We start from the raw sequence: 20,110 nt of genomic DNA on the forward strand, positions 1-20,110 counted from the left end.
TGCACGGCCGACAGGCTGCATGACGTCACTAAGCAATGTGAGCGTTCATATCACTCTGTGTGTACGGGCGACCATCGACCACCTGGCCCGGGAAACACTAGACGTCGCTCATAGAGCAACGTCATCTAGTGTGTATGGACCTTTAGTTTGCAATTTGCTATATCAATGCTATATTTTAAACATTAGAGCTGTTAACACAAATACTAATTTTGATTGGCTGGAGGATAAAGCTTGATGTGGTTTCTCCAGAAAAAAAAACACAAGCACCCATGCTAATTCATGTTCCGACTCGTCCAGGTTTCAATGTATATATAAAAAGAATGCATGGTTTGGAACCCGACATAATAGAAGGGAGTGGGGCCCATCAGTGATTTTTAGCCACTCCGACCCTGTAGATTTTAGTTTTAATTACGTAATGTGGAAAGCTCTTCAGGCTTTCTGAAATAAAAGAAAAAGCATGGAATGGGTGGCTACTCCCTGAGTAATTGGTTTCATTAGTTACAGTAGTAGACAAATCACAGGGCAGGAGCCTGATTCAGTGGTGAACGCTGCTAAATCTGCTGGAGTTGTGGCTGCAATAATATGTAAATGCTAGTTTGAGCCTTCCCATTGTGCACTAGTGTGCAACCCCTGGGACACCCACTTTCATTGCCTGTGATTTCTCCTACGGCTCGTCCGATCTTCAACTCCGATCCGATGCGCACGGGACCGCGCTTCGGATCAGATGTCAAACACATCCGATTTGTCCACTTTTCACCTGGTTTCTCGACCTGATCCGTCGTAATCGGGTGAAAACAGGCCATATCGGGCAAGTGTTTGGCCAGCTTTACTCCACCGGGGGTCGTGGACACGCCACCATCGTGTGCACCATCGACACCTGCAAGAAGTTTTAAAGGAAACATGAACAGAACACAGGTACATCAAAAGATGCCAGACAGTAGCTGAGACAAGAATGCAGAGGCAAAGATACAAAAAAAGGACTGCAAGGAAAAACGCAGTATTTTTCCAATGGTTCGATAGATAGATAGATAGATAGATAGATAGATAGATAGATAGATAGATAGATAGACAGACAGACATACACAAACACAGACACGTTAGTATATGTGACAAGAGTACATTACGCAAATACATATATGAACATTTACTGTACACACACACATACAAACATATACTGTAAACACACACACACACACACACAGTATATGTCACAGTCACACATACATTGCACACACACGCACACACACATATCTCTTACCTACAGTAGCTGCGTGTTGTTCGGGGAGGGACGGGGCCAAAATGACATGATTGTCCAGGATTTAGTGCTATCTGTTCTTGAGCATAGATAGTTAAATCAAAATAACTTAGGTACTAATTAAGCCACCTGTGCTTGAGTATGACTAGCCTTAAAACCTAAACTGTTAACAGATTATGGTCAGAATGCATGACGCATCACATTTTGAATGCGACGTATATCGCCACTCATCGCAAGTATAACAGCGTTTACTAACACAGTATACTTTGGCGATAGAAGGACTTCTGGGTTTAGGACCTGGGAGTCCTTCTGCAGTTGTGTTAATTGACGCATGCTCCGCGGGGGGGTTCTGGATCCCTCTTAGGGGGAAACATGGAGAGAAGCCCATAGTCTTCTATAGGGTAACATCATTTAAAGATGTCATTGCCCACCTCATCCAAGCTTGATGCCTATGTGTTAAGCGACCAAACTTCCGAAAAATGCGTTTTTGGATGCTTGACCGCAAATTATGCATCATTATATTTTATTTACAGTATTATGTGTCAGAAACTCTACGAGTGTGGTTCAGTGGATCTACAGTAAATGGATAGAGAGTCAGTAGGTTCACCCCATATGGTCGACAGAGTCAAAAGGTTGACAGTAAAATGGTCGACAGGTTTAAAAGGGCAACACGCTTCAGGCAAGGTTACTATTCCCAATCATAGTCCATGTGGATGGAAAATGAAGCAAAAGTTGGAAAAAAAAAGAAAACTTGTGTTGACCATTTGTGTGTCAACCATTGTCATGTCGACCTTTTACCTATCGATCTTTTGACATATTGACCATGTTGACCATATGGGGTCAACCTATTGACTGTCTAACTAGACACTGTCTTATCCAGTGTCTGAAACCCAAACACTACAGCCCGGGCCAATCAGATATACAATCATAAAAATACAGTTACATATAAATAGAGAATAAACACAGACAACATTGAGGGGTTCCAATGTATAGATAGACCTTTAAAAGATAGACAGTCATTAGGTCGACACCTTATGGTCGACAGGGTCAAAAGGTCAACAAACAAAAGGTTGACAGTCAGAAGATCGACCGGATCAAAAGGTTAACATATGTTTTTAGGGCTTTTACAACTGTTACCTCATTTACCATCCATGTCACAAACTATTACCTTTAGTAACCTTGTGGCGAGCGAAGCAGAGCGAGCCACCGAGCCCGAAGCGTGGTGAGCAAATAACAAATGTGGGTAAAAACACAATTTATTTTTTTGTTGACCTTTTGACCCTGTTGGCCATTTAACTATTGCCCTTTTGACAATGTCGGCCTCTTTAACCCGTTGGCCTTTTGACTGTCGACCATATGGTGTCGACCTAATGACTGTTTATCTTTTAATAGTGCAGCCATAAAACAATGGTAGAAAGAACCCTGATTGTGAGAGCTTACAGTCTAGAGAAGGGGTTGCCAACCCCCTGGCATGCGTGCCAAACATGGCACACAGAACAGTTGGCATGGCTACTGACTCTTCGCTAGGAGGTGAAACAGGATCATGGTTTTGCACTTTTGCATTGGTGGCTTGAATAACGTGTGAGGTCACAGTCAGTGTTCTCCACTGAGGGGCAGATGAACAAAATGCGACTGTCTCTACATGGGCTCCAGAGGTAAAGAGGCATGTGAAGATGTCTTATGGCACAAAAGAGGCATGTGGGAGGGTCTGATGGTATAAAAGGGAAATGTGGAGGAAGCTGATGTCATATAAGGAGCTTGTGGAGGTGTTTGATAACATATAAGGGGTACTGTATGTGGAAGCATTTTATGTCATAAAAATGAAGAACTGGCACACTGAGCTTACCTGGTTGTTTTCTTGCACACTGATAACAAAAGGTTGATGCCCCAATAGAAGCTAGTGGGACAGGTGCAGGCATGGGACAGGAGCTGGTAGACCATGCAGTAGTATCAGATGGTGGAAGAATAGACAATAGTGAGGAGGTGGGTAAAATACCATGTAGCACGTTGTAAAGTTTTTATGTCATGTTGCTATTGAACGAGGTTCAATATGTAATATGAGTTTAGCCTTATCTGATTTCTTTCTATAGACTTCTGGGTGTGTCTCCCTATTTTCTCTACAGGTGTGAATCTAGCCTACACTGCAGTGGAAGAATGGTGTACATAAAGAATCCATAGGAGCTTCCACTTACAGAACATAATACTGCAAATTTTCTTGAAAAATAAAACAAAAAACAACATAGGGCTTTCATAAAATGAGACATGTAGAACATGTGCTATAATCCATAGCAGATCATTTTATTTCATGTGTTTGTTTACATGGATTTGTTGCTAACAGTTTACAGCACATTATTACTCTTTGTACCATGATAGTTGTGCAGACCAGTTCATGGTAAGTTAAAGTGGTATTCACATCTGTAATAGAAGAAGTACACTGTTTCTCATTATATTTATTGCTACTTACAGGCATTGTACTCCTACTGTCTTCATTATCCTGTTGATAATTTTGCATGTGACATGGGTAGATGTACCTGCTCTGCAGCAGAGCATCGATGGGTACAACCTGAGTTTTTTTATTTTATTTTTGCATTAGTTATACCAGATATATGATTGGTGTGCAATAAGTTTCCAGATGTGCAGTGCACAGGTAGAGTAGACATAATCTGACTGTAAACTAAATCTCTGACTAATTTTCTTGTGAAATGTCAAGGCATAGAACCGTATATAAGCAGCACTGCACTCTGAAGAAATCAGCATGTTCACTTTCTTCACAAACTCATTACGGAGCTCAAGAGAGGCCACTGGAGAGCCATGATCTTCTACAACTACAAGAGTGGTGTGCGACAGCAGGAGAGTTTTGACCAACTGTGAGCTGCTTTTAGGGAGGAAACACCATCCCGATCCACTGTGTTGAAGAGGTTTGCAGATTTCAGCATGGTACATGGCTCCTGGAAAACTAGGAATGCTGTGGCCGAACTGTGTCCTCCAGCACAGAGGACAATGTTGCTGCCATGTGGGCCATAATTGGGGTGGATGCCAGGATGACTGTGGCAGAGTTAGAGAAGGAGATAGGCATCTCCTATCCACTTGATACTCCACGAAAAGCTTGATCTGAGCAAGGTTTCTGCCCCATCGGCTGCCTCAAAAGTAGAAGGAGGCTTGGTGTCTTTTGCTCGCTGTCTCCTCCTGCACTAAATTAATTTTCTTCCATAATTCCAAGCTCCCAGACTACCTGTACTTTGTATGGTTAATTCATACACATAACACTTTACAATTATTTCCCTTGCAGGTGCGGAGAGGCAGTAGAGAAAAACAAGAGACTTATTACTTCTGATCAGAGGGAATATCAGCAAGAACTGAAGAAAAATTACAATAGACTGAAAGAGAATCTCAGGCCCATGATTGAGCGCAAGATTCCTGAGTTGTACAAAACTGTGGTAAAGACTCGCAATGAAGTAAGGTGAATATTACAGGGCTGTTGAACATCCATGCTGTACTCATGATGCAATGAGGATTTACGTAAGTTTGGTAGCAGTGCTGCCTGTTACGTGCCCCTTTAAACTGCGCTCTGAAGATTATAACTATGTTAATAACTAAACTGACATATATAATGGTAGACGCTCAATCAGCTTAATAATATCATTCAGATGCTCGAAAGGGAGGGGTATTTCTAAGCAAGAAAAAAAAGAGAGACATTGTTTCCCCCAGCACCCTGAATGATAACAGTAACCAGATATAAATCCCACATAATATTGGAATTCAGAGATCTTCGTTACACATATTTGCGCAAATGTGTGAATAAGCCCCAAAGCCGCATCAAGGCGTCTCTGTATATTTGGGGTCCCTAGCGCTATATCTAGGTGCAGGGTGTGGCACCCCAAAACACCAGCATAAGCCAGAAAGCCCAGGATAGCATACCAGTGAAAAAACTATAGTGTTAATAAATTAGTATTTAGGAAGCCGAAGCTATAGAGAAGGTGATACAAAAATGAAATGTAATTAAAATAGAGAAATAGTGTTAAAAAATTAATAAGTGAAAAGTGTTAATAGAATGTAAAGGTATGCCACACTAAAGCCATCCAGCTCAGCCAGTCCAGAGGCACCAAACCCCACACCTCCATTACCCCAATCTGGGTCTATGATTAACCAGCAAGGAGCCACATGATAATGGCTCCTTACTACAATATGTCTAAGCTAAGAGCTACCTACCTTGGAGCAACCCCATAATACTCCTTGTGGCATGTCAGGGCCTGCACCTCCTCCTAGTGCAGGAACCTCTCTGCCTCTCACAACAGACATATATAATGGTAGATGCTCAATCAGCTTAATGATATCATTCAGATGCTCGAAATGGAGGGGTATTTCTAAGCAAGAAAAAAGAGAGACATTGTTTCCCCCAGCACCCTGAATGATAACAGTAGCCAGATATAAATTAGTGATGAGCGAGGTTCGGTTTTACTCGGTTTTACTCGGTTCTCAAAACGGCATCTTATTGGCTATCCAAAACACGTGACATCCGTGAGCCAATAAGATGCCGTTTTGAGAACCGAGTAAAACCGAGTAAAACCGAATCCGCTCATCACTAATATAAATCCCACATAATATTGGAATTCAGAGATCTTCGTTACACATATTTGTGCAAATGTGTGAATAAGCCCCAAAGCCGCATCAAGGCGTCTCAGTATATTTGGGGTCCCTAGCGCTATATCTAGGTGCAGGGTGTGGCACCCAAAACACCAGCATAAGCCAGAATGAATAATTAAACTGGTAAGGAAATAAAAAAATAATCCATAATGCAGGGTTATACTGAACAGCAAATTCTGGATTCATCTCTTCAGGGGGAAGACATGCTTTCATTTGTGATACACACAGCTTAAAGGGAACAGTGCTATCAATGATATGTATATTTATTCTAATTAAAATAAATAGGGAAAAATCTGTATAGGATGTGTACCAGTGAAGACCAGTGTTGAAAACTCATCCAAAATGCCAGGGAAGTAACTGGCAGGGACAGTGGTTGTATCTACCGCTGTCCCTTCAGGTTTCCCTGCTTACATACTGGGAAACACCACTGCAAAATTAAGTGCTAATAATCGGGGCAGTTCCGTGATTATTAATACATATGCCCCATAGCATGTAGATGCATATTTCATGCAGTGTTCACAACATGGTGTTATTATTTATATTGCAAGATGGAAAGTCATTTAGTAAGTTATGTCCATGAATAGTTGGGCTGGCTCAAGGGGATTTTTCTTAATTCTTGAGGGTTCTAGGAATTCAATAGCAGAGGTATTCAACATGCAGCCCTTCAGTTGCTGTGCAACTACACATCCCAGCATGTCCTGCCATAGTTTTAACATGCCCTATTCTTCATCCTGTTCCACATCTGCTGAAGGACTGCTGTTCTATAGAAGTTACTCTCCCGATGGTCAGGATGCCAACAGCTGCATCCCAACAGTCAAAATCCCAATGGATCCCAGTAAGATTTTATCCCTAACCTTCCCCCCAACCACAGCCTAACCCTAACCCCCTCCTCGTAGCCTAACCCTCCCCCTAGTGACTAACCTCTGTACTTACCTGTGGAATCCCGCTGCCGGGATTCCAGCTGTGAGGATCCTGACCACATCTCGTTATACAACCCATCATTTCTAGTAGACACTGGTGAGCTATAGAAACAAATGCACATTTGTTCTCACTTGCACTATACGTAGAGAAATATTGGGAGTAAAGAGATAGAGCAATAAAGATCTGCATCTCCTATATATTTGCCTTAATCTGTGACTCTGTGCTCGTAACGCTGGGCGGAGTCACAGAGCTGGGCGGAGTCAACTGCATCTGCTGCAGGGAGCTACTCCATACCCAGCGCCAGCAGCAGTCAGGTGCAAGACCCTACCTTACAGTATAGGAGGTGAGGATGGCCACTAGCTGCCGGCTGCTGTGCCTGTCCCCCCCCCGCCCCCCCCCCCCCCAATCACCTGTGACAGCGGGCTGTGTGCTGTGCGGGTCTCGAAAAAGGGGCGGAGCTACGGCGTCACGAGGGGGCGGAGTTACACGGAATAGATGGGCGGAGCTACACGGGACCAGACAGCTGAACAGTGGTGGAATCAGCATTGCAGTGACGGCCAGCCAGACTTGGTAAGTGGAGGGTGAGAGAGAAATGTGTGTGCGTGTGTGTATATAGTGGTGTGTGTGTGTGTGTGTGTATATATAGTGTGTGTGTGTGTGTGTATATAGTGTGTGTGTGTGTCTGTGTGTGTGTATATATGGTGGGGTGTGTGTGTTTGTATATATGTGTGAATTGTGTGTGTGTGAGGTATGTCTGTGTGTGCGCACTTTATGGACGCCACTGCTGGGGGGGCCATTACATGCAAGGACGCTACTAATATAGAGGGGGCATTACGTATAAGGACGCTACTACTATAGGGGGGCATTACGTATAAGGACGCTACTACTATAGGGGGGCATTACGTATAAGGACGCTACTACTATAGGGGGGCATTACGTATAAGGACGCTACTACTATGGGGGGGCATTACGCATAAGGACGCTACTACTATGGGGGGGCATTACGTATAAGGACGCTACTACTATAGGGGGGCATTACGTATAAGGACGCTACTACTATGGGGGGGCATTACGTATAAGGACGCTACTACTATAGGGGGGGCATTACGTATAAGGACGCTACTACTATGGGGGGGCATTACGTATAAGGACGCTACTACTATGGGGGGGCATTACGTATAAGGACGCTACTACTATAGGGGGGGCATTACGTATAAGGACGCTACTACTATGGGGGGGCATTACGCATAAGGACGCTACTACTATGGGGGGGCATTACGTATAAGGACGCTACTACTATAGGGGGGCATTACGTATAAGGACGCTACTACTATGGGGGGGCATTACGTATAAGGACGCTACTACTATAGGGGGGGCATTACGTATAAGGACGCTACTACTATGGGGGGGCATTACGTATAAGGACGCTACTACTATAGGGGGACATTACGTATAAGGAGGCTACTAATACTGGGGGGCATTACATATAAGGACGCTACTACTGGGGGGGGCATTATGTATAAGGACTCTATTACTTCTGGGGGGCATTATGTATAAGGACGGTGCTACTACTACTGGGAGGGCATTACATGTAAGGATGCTACTACTACTGGGGGGGCATTATGTATAAGGACGGTACTACTACTGGGGGCACATTATGTATAAGGATGCTACTACTACAGGGGTGGCATTACATATAAGGACGCTACTACTGGGGGGGGGGATTATGTATAAGGACTCTATTACTTCTGGGGGGCATTATGTATAAGGACGGTGCTACTTCTGCTGGGAGGGCATTACATGTAAGGATGCTACTACTACTGGGGGGGCATTATGTATAAGGACGGTACTACTACTGGGGGCACATTATGTATAAGGATGCTACTACTACAGGGGTGGCATTACATATAAGGACGCTACTATTACTGTTGGGGGGCATTACATATAACTGCTACTACTACTGGGGGGGCATTACGTATAAGGATGCTACCATTACTGTTGGGGGGCATTACATATAACTGCTACTACTACTGGGGGGGCATTACGTATAAGGACACTACTACTACTGGGGGGCATTACGTATAAGGACGCTACTACTACGGGTGGGGCATTACGTATAAGGATGCTACTATTACTGTTGTGGGGCATTACATATAACTGCTACTACTACTGGGGGGGGCATTATGTATAAGGACACTACTACTATTGGGGGGCATTATGTATTAGGACGCTACTACTACTGGGGGGGCATTATGTATAAGGATGCTACTACTACTGGGGGGGCATTATGTATAAGGACGCTACTATTACTGTTGGGGAGCATTACATATAACTGCTACTACTACTGGGGGGGCATTATGTATAAGGACACTACTACTATTGGGGGGGCATTACGTATATGGACGCTACTACTACGGGTGGGGCATTACGTATAAGGACGCTACTACTACGGGTGGGGCATTACGTATAAGATGAATAAGATTGTGCTACATTGTGGCGTAATTTTAAATGGGGGTACTATTGTGTGGCCATGCCCCTTAGTTGTGTGACCACCCCACTTTTCCCGATGCACAACAAAGGAATATGGGACGGCGCAAATTTCATAGTTTGCAGGGGGGCGCCGAACACCCTAGCACCGGCCCTGGCCACCAGTAGCAAAAGTACACCACGGCCACTGACACTATCTGCAGGGAGGGGAACAGCGCTGATATGGAGGGTACTTGCAGGCAGCGAGTCGCCGCCCGCAGCTCCTCTCCCACCTACACACCATACCTGCCGCCTGACACCCACACCCCAGGGAGAGGGCGCTAACTCAGGCACCGCTAGATCAGCATCTGCAGCATACAGACAAGGGCTGCCATGCTCAACGGCAAGCGGTGCGGAGCATGTGCAGCAGGACAGCGCCAGGACGGGACACGCACTAATCAACATTGCTGCTGGGCCGGAGCTCCCTCCGTCTGCAGCCTAAGGACGCGCGCCGCACCTCTCCAGGGAAACACCATGCCTGCCCGCCCACAGGGCTCCGGACGCTTACCTATGCTCCGCGATCACAGCAGCTGACGCTGCCATGCAGGATGGAGGAATGACGCCCGTCAGACGGGGCGGACAGTGTGCGGCGGAACGGGGCCAGGAAGGAATGCTGACCACGACCCATTGCTGCTGGGTCTGAGCTCCCTCCCTCTGCAGTCACCATCTCACAGCAGCAGCCTGGAGGTTAGTGGCCACCACGACCCGCACATCCTTACCTCACACATACCTCACACATACCTCACACATACCTCACATACCTCACACATGAGAGCAAAGGTACACACACTGTGACATCACACCTGTAGCCCACCCCTATATCTGCTAAGTACTCCCCGTCACTATGCCCTGTCGCCCTCATCCTGCTCTCTAACTGCCTGTCTGTGTACTGGCCTTCACCCCTCTCACACCATCACCAACCCTCACTAACTACCACAGAGACTATGTGCACTGATATCTGCCCCTCCACCATCTGCAGCGCCCCTGGACCCCTCCCCATCCCCCGCAAACCCCCGCACCTGCCCCTCCACCACCCGTGGCACCCCCACCCACTGCGCCTTCGGACCCCCTACCCCACCCGCAGTGTCTTCCAAACCCCTCCCCCATCTGCAGCAGCCCCTCCCCCATCCGCCACACCCCGCATCTGGCTCTCCCCCGCCCGCTGCACCTTTGGATCCCCTACCCCACCCACGCAGCAGGCCCTTCCCAATCTGCATCGCCTACACCATTCGCAACAGCACCGCACCCGCCACTCCCCCACCCACGTTACCCCCGCATCCACCCCTCCCCCACCCACCGCGCCCCCTGGACACCTCCCCCATCCACTGCACACCCGCACCCACCCCTTCCCCATCTGCAGCGCCTTCGGAACCCCTCCTCCATCCGCAACAGCCCCGCAGCTGCCATCCCCCACCTGTGACACCCCTGCTCCTACCCCACACACAGCGCCTTCATACCCCCTCCCCCATCCGCGGTCCCCACTCCCCAAACCCCTTCCTGTTGCAAGGGACTACGCCCCCTTCACCATCGGACGCCCCATCATTGTGCAATATTCAAACACTAACAAAACTAGGAATGCAGGTAATACTCCATATATTGAACCCCAGAAAGGCGTGCAGGGGTTAAGGGGGCGTAGCCCCTTCCGACGGTGTGAAGAGCGCCCGTAGGGCGCGATGAATCACCTAGTTGGTTATATTAATAGGAGATTATAGGCAAGGTACAAAATACAGGGTGGTTTGTATAATGGTATATGTTTTCAAGGGATTTTGTTTATTGCTTGTGAAAGATTGTTTTTGCAATGCTGACATGATCATTAGTAGTTAGTAATGTAATCTGATAGCCTATCTGTTATAATGTAACTTCTAAGTAATGAGCACTTCTAGTTACAGTGTGTGTTTCTATAATCATTATGAAATTGCACATCTCATGATAAGAGGTATATACTTGGCACCTGGGTCATACAGCAAGCTGTACATTCTTATCTCTCCACTGAAAATACTTGAAATTTCTTGCTGGTAAGGTATTTACTTCTTGATAAAAGCAGAATATAAATCACCTTATGTCTAAGAAGTATTCCTTGATGAGGCTCTGTGTGTGTCCTGTTACACTTGTGTAACTGCAGGCTCTTCCTCCCGTCCATTACCAATGTCACTGCCAGTATGTCACAGTCTGTTTGTTCAGGGGAAAGCTTGTTGATGCTTTCAGTTTGTTTATAACTAATAACTGGTTTAGCGACAATAGAGCTATTATTTCTGTAGATTGTAAACAGAATGAGGATTCTCAGAGTTGTGGGTTGGACCCTTCCTTCACTTTACAGATGGCTGGAGCTAGGTGAAAGCATTCCAGGCATGCAGGGAATTACAAGCAAGTTTGTTCTGTGTTTTGTGCCTGCCATGGAGAGCGATGTCTAATTAACAAATAAGGTGTTTGTTGACCACAAAGTTTTCATCCAAGTCCAAATATTATGCACTTATGAACAGTCACTTTTGGAATGAAAGTCACTGGGTCTTCTACTGCGCTTCTGATTTTGCACATGTAGCTGCAGTTTTATAATGTTGTTCAAATAACAAGGTATGAATACATATATAGATAAGTGTAGGCAGGGCCTTCTTAACAGCACTGTAGGCCCTGGGCAAAGCAATGCACAGGGGTCCCTGCACACCTATTCATGGGAACCAATAAAATAAATTATAACATGACCCTCTTGCGCAGTCTCTCCGCATGTTTCCATGCAGTGAATGGCTGTCAGCTGTCTGATTGGTGGATCAGCCATCTACCAGTCAGCATACTGACAGCCAGTCACTGTGGCTGCAGGCTGGGAGGCAGGTAGAGAATGCTGCCTTGTTGCTATGATTGTGTGACCACCACCTGCCCCTGCTCAGAGGCCGATAGAATTGAGAGGCCCTGGGCAGCAGCCGATGTGTGCCTATACGTTAAGGTGGCCCTGCTTGTAGGGTTCTAACAAACACAGTGAGCACATATTGGCTTTATTCAGTGCACTCACTGCATGTTATAACAGCAATTGTTTTATTAGTTGCTATAAGGTAATACACAGCATATTTCTCTGACGTCCTAGTGGATGCTGGGAACTCCGTAAGGACCATGGGGAATAGACGGGCTCCGCAGGAGACTGGGCACTCTAAAAAAAGATTAGGTACTATCTGGTGTGCACTGGCTCCTCCCTCTATGCCCCTCCTCCAGACCTCAGTTAGAATCTGTGCCCGGCCAGAGCTGGGTGCTCCTAGTGGGCTCTCCTGAGCTTACTAGAAAAGAAAGTATTTATTAGGTTTTTTATTTTCAGTGAGCTTCTGCTGGCAACAGACTCACTGCTACGTAGGACTAAGGGAAGAGAAGCAAACCTACCTGCTTGCAGCTAGCTTGTGCTTCTTAGGCTACTGGACACCATTAGCTCCAGAGGGTTCGAACACAGGCACCTGTCCTCGATCGTCCGTTCCCGGAGCCGTGCCGCCGTCCCCCTTGCAGAGCCAGAAGAACAGAAGCTGGAAGACGACGAAATCGGCGGCTGAAGACTCCTGTCTTCATTAAGGTAGCGCACGGCACCGCAGCTGTGCGCCATTGCTCCCAGCACACTTACACACTCCGGTCACTGTAGGGTGCAGGGCGCTGGGGGGGGGGGGGGGGCGGGCGCCCTGGGCTGCAATTGAGGTACCTTTGGCTCAAAAACATACATATATACAGTCTAGCACTGTATATATGTAAAAACCCCCGCCATTATTTTACACTAAAAGCGGGACAGAAGCCCGCCACTGTGGGGGCGGGGCCTTCTTCCTCAGCACACCAGCGCCATTTTCCCTTCACAGCTCCGCTGGAAGCACGCTCCCCAGGCTCTCCCCTGCAGTATCCAGGTACAAGACGGGTTAAAAAGAGAGGGGGGGCACATAAATTTAGGCGCAAAGAATACAAAAAAAGCAGCTATTGGGTATATCACTTATTAGCAGTGAAAATCCCTGTGTTATATAGCGCTGTGGTGTGTGCTGGCATACTCTCTCTCTGTCTCCCCAAAGGACTTTGTGGGGTCCTGTCCTCAGTCTGAGCATTCCCTGTGTGTGTGCGGTGTGTCGGTACGGATGTGTCGACATGTTTGATGAGGAAGGTTACGTGGAGGCGGAGCAAGGGCAGATAAGTGTGGTATCGCCCCCGTCGGGGCCGACACCTGATTGGATGGATATGTGGAAGGTCTTAAATGACAATGTAAACTCCTTACATAAAAGGTTTGATGACGCTGCAGCCTTGGGACAGCCGGGGTCTCAGCCCGCGCCTGCCCAGGCGACTCAGAAACCGTCAGGGGCTCATAAACGCCCTCTATCTCAGATGGTTGACACAGATGCCGACACGGAGTCCGACTCCAGTGTCGACGATGATGAGGCACATTTACAGTCTAAAATGTCCAAGGCCATCCGATACATGATTATTGCAATGAAAGATGTATTACACATTTCTGAGAGTAACCCGGTTAATACCAAGAGGGTTTATATGTTTGGGGAGAAAAAGCAGCCAGTGACTTTTCCCCCATCTGATGAATTAAATGAATTGTGTGAAGAAGCGTGGAGTTCCCCTGATAAGAAATTAGTGATTTCTAAGAGGTTACTGATGGCGTACCCTTTCCCGCCAACGGACAGGTTACGTTGGGAAACATCCCCTAGGGTGGACAAGGCGCTGACACGCTTATCTAAAAAGGTGGCCCTGCCGTCTCAGGATACGGCCGCCTTAAAGGAGCCTGCGGATAGAAAGCAGGAAGCTATCCTGAAGTCAGTGTATACACACTCTGGTATTCTATTGAGACCTGCTATTGCTTCAGCCTAGATGTGTAGTGCTGTAGCAGCGTGGACAGATACTCTGTTAGACGACATAGATTCCCTAGACAGAGATACTGTTTTGCTAACCCTGGGCCATATCAAAGACGTCGTCTTATATATGCGAGATGCTCAGAGGGACATTTGCCTGCTGGGCTCTAGAATTAATGCTATGTCCATTTCTGCCAGGAGGGTCTTATGGACTCGGCAATGGACAGGAGATGCTGATTCTAAAAAACACATGGAAGTTTTGCCTTATAAGGGTGAGGAATTGTTTGGGGACGGTCTGTCGGACCTCGTGTCTACAGCGACAGCTGGAAAGTCCACTTTCTTGCCTCAGGTTTCCTCACAGCCTAAGAAAGCACCATATTATCAAATGCAGTCCTTTCGTTCCCAAAAAGGCAAGAGGGTCAGGGGTGCATCCTTTCTTGCCAGAGGCAGGGGTAGAGGTAAGAAGCTGCACCATGCAGCAAGTTCCCAGGAACAAAAGTCCTCCCCTGCTTCCACTAAGTCCACCGCATGACGTTGGGGCTCCACAGGCGGAGCCAGGTGCGGTGGGGGCGCGTCTCCGAAACTTCAGCAGCCAGTGGGTTCGTTCACAGGTGGATCTCTGGGCTATACAAATTGTATCTCAGGGATACAAGCTGGAATTCGAAGCGACTCCCCCCCGCCGTTACCTCAAATCAGCCTTGCCAGCTTCCCCCATGGAAAGGGAGGTAGTGCTGGCGGCAATTCACAAGCTGTACCTCCAGCAAGTGATTGTCAGGGTGCCCCTCCTTCAACAGGGAAGGGGTTACTATTCCACAATGTTTCTGGTACCGAAACCGGACGGTTCGGTGAGACCCATTCTGAATCTAAAGTCCTTGAACACTCATATAAAGAAATTCAAGTTCAAAATGGAATCGCTCAGAGCGGTTATTGCAAGCCTGGAAGAGGGGGATTTTATGGTGTCGCTGGACATCAAAGATGCTTACTTGCATGTCCCCATTTACCCACCTCACCAGGAGTACCTCAGATTTGTGGTACAGGACTGTCATTACCAGTTCCAGACGTTGCCGTTTGGCCTGTCCACGGCACCGAGAATATTTATCAAGGTAATGGCCGAAATTATGATACTCCTTCGGCAGAAGGGAGTTATAATTATCCCGTACTTGGACGATCTCCTGATAAAGGCGAGGTCCAGGGAGCAGTTGTTGATCAGCGTAACACTCTCTCAGGAAGTGTTACTACAGCACGGCTGGATTCTGAATGTTCCAAAGTCGCAGCTGATTCCTACGACGCGTCTGCTTTTCCTGGGCATGATTCTGGACACAGAACAGAAGAAGGTGTTTCTCCCGGTGGAGAAGGCCCAGGAATTAGCATCTCTGGTCAGGGACCTCCTGAAACCAAAACAGGTATCGGTGCATCACTGCACGTGAGTCCTGGGAAAGATGGTGGCTTCATACGAAGCCATTCCCTTCGGCAGGTTCCATGCAAGGATCTTTCAGTGGGATCTGTTGGACAAGTGGTCCGGATCGCATCTTCAGATGCATCGACTGATCACCCTGTCCCCCAGGGCCAGGGTGTCTCTTCTGTGGTGGCTGCAGAGTGCTCACCTTCTAGAGGGCCGCAGGTTCGGCATACAGGACTGGGTCCTGGTGACCACGGATGCAAGCCTCCGAGGGTGGGGGGCAGTCACTCAGGGAAGAAACTTCCAAGGGCTGTGGTCAAGTCTGGAGACTTCTCTACACATAAATATACTGGAATTAAGGGCCATTTACAACGCCCTGAGTCAAGCAGAGCCCCTGCTTCGAAACCGGCCAGTGCTGATTCAGTCAGACTACATCACGGCGGTCGCCCATGTAAACCGCCAGGGCGGCACAAGAAGCAGGATGGCAATGGCGGAAGCCACAAAGATTCTTCGATGGGCGGAGAATCTCGTGCAAGCACTGTCATCAGTGTTCATTCCGGGAGTGGACAACTGGGAAGCAGACTTCCTCAGCAGACACTACCTCCACCCGGGAGAGTGGGGACTTCATCAAGAAGTCTTCCAACTGATTGCAAACCGATGGGAACTGCCACAGGTGGACATGATGGCGTCCCGCCTCAACAAAAAGCTAAAAAGATATTGCGCCAGGTCAAGGGACCCTCAGGCGATAGCTGTGGACGCCCTAGTGACACCGTGGGTGTACCAGTCGGTATATGTGTTTCCTCCTCTTCCTCTCATACCAAAAGTACTGAGAATAGTAAGAAAGAGAGGAATAAGAACAATACTCATTGTTCCGGACTGGCCAAGAAGGACTTGGTACCCGGAACTGCAAGAAATGCGCACAGAGGACCCATGGCCTCTGCCTCTCAGACAGGACTTGCTGCAACAAGGGCCCTGTCTGTTCCAAGACTTACCGCGGCTGCGTTTGACGGCATGGCGGTTGAACGCCGGATCCTAGCGGAAAAACGCATTCCGGATGAAGTTATTCCTACGCTGATAAAAGCTAGGAAAGACGTGACCGCAAAACATTATCACCGTATATGGCAGAAGTATGTTGCTTGGTGTGAGGCCAGGAAGGCCCCTACAGAGGAATTCCAGCTGGGTCGATTCCTGCACTTCCTACAGTCAGGGGTGACTATGGGCCTAAAATTGGGGTCCATAAAGGTCCAGATTTCGGCCCTATCCATTTTCTTTCAAAGAGAACTGGCTTCACTGCCTGAGGTTCAGACATTTGTTAAGGGAGTGCTGCATATTCAGCCCCCTTTTGTGCCACCAGTGGCACCCTGGGATCTTAACGTTGTGTTGGATTTCCTGAAATCCCACTGGTTTGAGCCACTTAAGACCGTGGAACTAAAGTATCTCACGTGGAAAGTGGTCATGCTGTTGGCCTTAGCATCGGCTAGGCGTGTGTCGAAATTGGCGGCTTTGTCATGTAAAAGCCCATATCTGATCTTCCATATGGACAGGGCAGAATTGAGGACTCGTCCCCAATTTCTCCCAAAGGTGGTGTCATCGTTTCATTTGAACCAACCTATTGTGGTGCCTGCGGCTACTAGGGACTTGGAGGACTCCAAGTTGCTGGACGTAGTCAGGGCTTTGAAAATATATGTTTTCAGAACGGCTGGAGTCAGGAAGACTGACTCGCTGTTTATCTTGCATGCACCCAACAAGCTGGGTGCTCCTGCTTCAAAGCAAACTATTGCTCGCTGGATCTGTAGCACGATTCAGCAGGCTCATTCTGCGGCTGGATTGCCGCATCCAAAATCGGTAAAAGCCCATTCCACAAGGAAGGTGGGCTCTTCTTGGGCGGCTGCCCGAGGGGTCTCGGCATTACAGCTTTGCCGAGCTGCTACTTGGTCCGGTTCAAACACATTTGCAAAGTTCTACAAGTTTGATACCCTGGCTGAGGAGGAGCTTGTGTTTGCTCATTCGGTGCTGCAGAGTCATCCGCACTCTCCCGCCCGTTTGGGAGCTTTGGTATAATCCCCATGGTCCTTACGGAGTTCCCAGCATCCACTAGGACATCAGAGAAAATAAGAATTTACTCACCGGTAATTCTATTTCTCGTAGTCCGTAGTGGATGCTGGGCGCCCGTCCCAAGTGCGGACTCTCTGCAATACGTGTATATAGTTATTGCTTAACTAAGGGTTATTGTTATGAGCCATCCGTTGAGTGAGGCTCAGTTGTTGTTCATACTGTTAACTGGGTAAGGTTATCACAAGTTGTACGGTGTGATTGGTGTGGCAGGTATGAGTCTTACCCTGGATTCAAAATTTCCTTTCCTTGTAATGTCAGCTCTTCCGGGCACAGTTTCCCTAACTGAGGTCTGGAGGAGGGGCATAGAGGGAGGAGCCAGTGCACACCAGATAGTACCTAATCTTTTTTTAGAGTGCCCAGTCTCCTGCGGAGCCCGTCTATTCCCCATGGTCCTTATGGAGTTCCCAGCATCCACTACGGACTACGAGAAATAGAATTACCGGTGAGTAAATTCTTATTTTTGGCAATTACAGTATTTTAATGTTCTTAAATCCATGTTTGTTAAGTGCAGTACATGGATGTATTATGACTGTTGTAACCTGTTTTAATATGTGTCTGGCTTATCTATATTGCTTTTCTAATTACAATTTGTTTACTCCGCCAGGGTACTCTCCCATAGATCCAGCTTCAGAAAATATGACTCACAGATTTCTCAGAGCAGTTGATGAATCCATCTAACCACAGAAGCAACATGAGCAATGCTAATGGAACATAAAAATGCTTGAGGCCTGTCAGTTATATAAGAAGGCACATGAAACAAAGCACCACAAATAAACATTTTGTGCAAGGTAGTTTTAACACGTTTTAAGATATGCTTAAGACTGCACCACCACCTTGGAAAATATTTTACTAGCTTTGTCCCTCTACCTAGAGCTAGTTCCCAATAACCAGGTGAAAGATAGACGAGTAGAAGCGCCAATCAAGAGATTGCAGGTTGTAATTTGTCCCCCATATCACACATGAAAGGGGTCTGTACATTAAGGGAATATTGGGGCAATTTACTGTTCTCTCAGACCCAAGAAGCACATTGGAAATGTTCAATTCACTGATTCTAACCAACATAGATTGGGGATCAGTCAGTTAGGATATCCACCAATTATGGATCAGCAGAACAAGAATCAGGCCATAGATGTATGGCCTGCATTACTCTGCTACCATTTATAACTGGTTATAGAAAAAAAAATATTTAAAAGAGTCTAGGTGAAAGTCCCAGGCTACCGAGTAGAAACCAACTTAGGAAAATACCTAGGTAGTAGTTTTATCACAGTTGAACTTTTTTTTTTTTATAATAAAACGACATTATAAACAAATTACACCCAATCATATCTCTATATGTAATAGGCAGATTGAGTACGTAAATTATCTCTTTTCTGCAAATACTGAAATTGGTCATATTATGATTATTTTGTGTGTGTACATGAAAAGATAATTTGTGAAAACATATTTTTGTTAAAATTCGTAAAATGAGTGTGGGTACAATTAGTCATTCAAGCAGCCATGTTGTATCCAGAGTACTAGCATGGTATCTTAATGGGTAACTGATCAGTTTGAATTACATGGAAACAAGTATGTTATATTACAATATAGTGTTTATCTTACATAACTCTTTCCACATTTATATGCAGCGTTTGTACAGATTAGTATACATAAGTGAAATAAACATTTCAAGACTACCAATTAAGGTAGAAATTGTGCTTTATGTCTGCAACGTAGACAGTAGAGGTGTAAATATAATTGTGTAAACATATACTGTATGCCTTAAAATTGTGCATTTGGTTTAAAAGTGCTGAAGAAACTACAAACTTTCTTTGTGCAGGGAAACAGCAGGAAATGCAACTGTTCATTTTTTTAATGAAGTAATTTTTCTTTTCATGTTAGACGTGGATGTATTAATTGAAATAAACGGTACCAAACATTGAATTGCTTTTATATTTAAAAAGGTTAAAAAATGCTAATCTTAAGTATTTTCCTTACTTGTATATATTAGAATGAAGTCTTATAATATTAGTTACTTTGTGTTTACACGTTGCTAATCATGAAGCAATTACTGTACCTATGAATACATACAGATGTGTCCCTGTACATCTTTTAAAGCAGTCGTGCCAAACAGCCCCTCTTGGCACACCAGGTCACGTGAGAATCTTGAAGCGTTGGGTGTCTTTTTTGCTTCTTTTGTGTCGAAAATGCATCATAGTCACAACACAATTGAGGCTAGGACGCACAAAGAGATTGTGCTGTTTAATGTTATATATGACATTTGTATATCTGTGTGCGTCTGAGTCTCTGAATCTGTATACAAAGTGCTACAATGTAGCAGCCGCGGCTTTTTTCAAATACAAGTTCCGTAGTACTCCGTATACAGACTCAGTCATACACAATGTACAAGTGTCACATATCATATAAACCAGTACGGTCTCCTCGTGCATCCTAGTCACATCACTTTGT

The 20,110-nt window shown here is 46.3% G+C and overlaps 1 protein-coding gene across 2 annotated transcripts in view; it reads left to right on the top strand.

Moving 5' to 3' along the window:
• Positions 1–19,585, top strand: part of DOCK8 (dedicator of cytokinesis 8) — a 458,638-nt gene extending 439,053 nt beyond the window's left edge. For both annotated transcript variants that reach the window (XM_063913931.1, XM_063913933.1), the window contains 2 exons: positions 4,545–4,715; positions 18,270–19,585. In XM_063913931.1, the coding sequence (XP_063770001.1) occupies positions 4,545–4,715; positions 18,270–18,330 (232 nt within the window). In that variant the 3' untranslated portion in view covers positions 18,331–19,585. The remainder of the gene's footprint in view (positions 1–4,544; positions 4,716–18,269) is intronic.
• The last annotated feature ends 525 nt before the right edge of the window (positions 19,586–20,110 follow it).

The sequence above is a fragment of the Pseudophryne corroboree genome, chromosome 1 (genome assembly GCF_028390025.1).
Source record: "Pseudophryne corroboree isolate aPseCor3 chromosome 1, aPseCor3.hap2, whole genome shotgun sequence".
Taxonomy (NCBI): Eukaryota; Metazoa; Chordata; class Amphibia; order Anura; family Myobatrachidae; genus Pseudophryne; species Pseudophryne corroboree.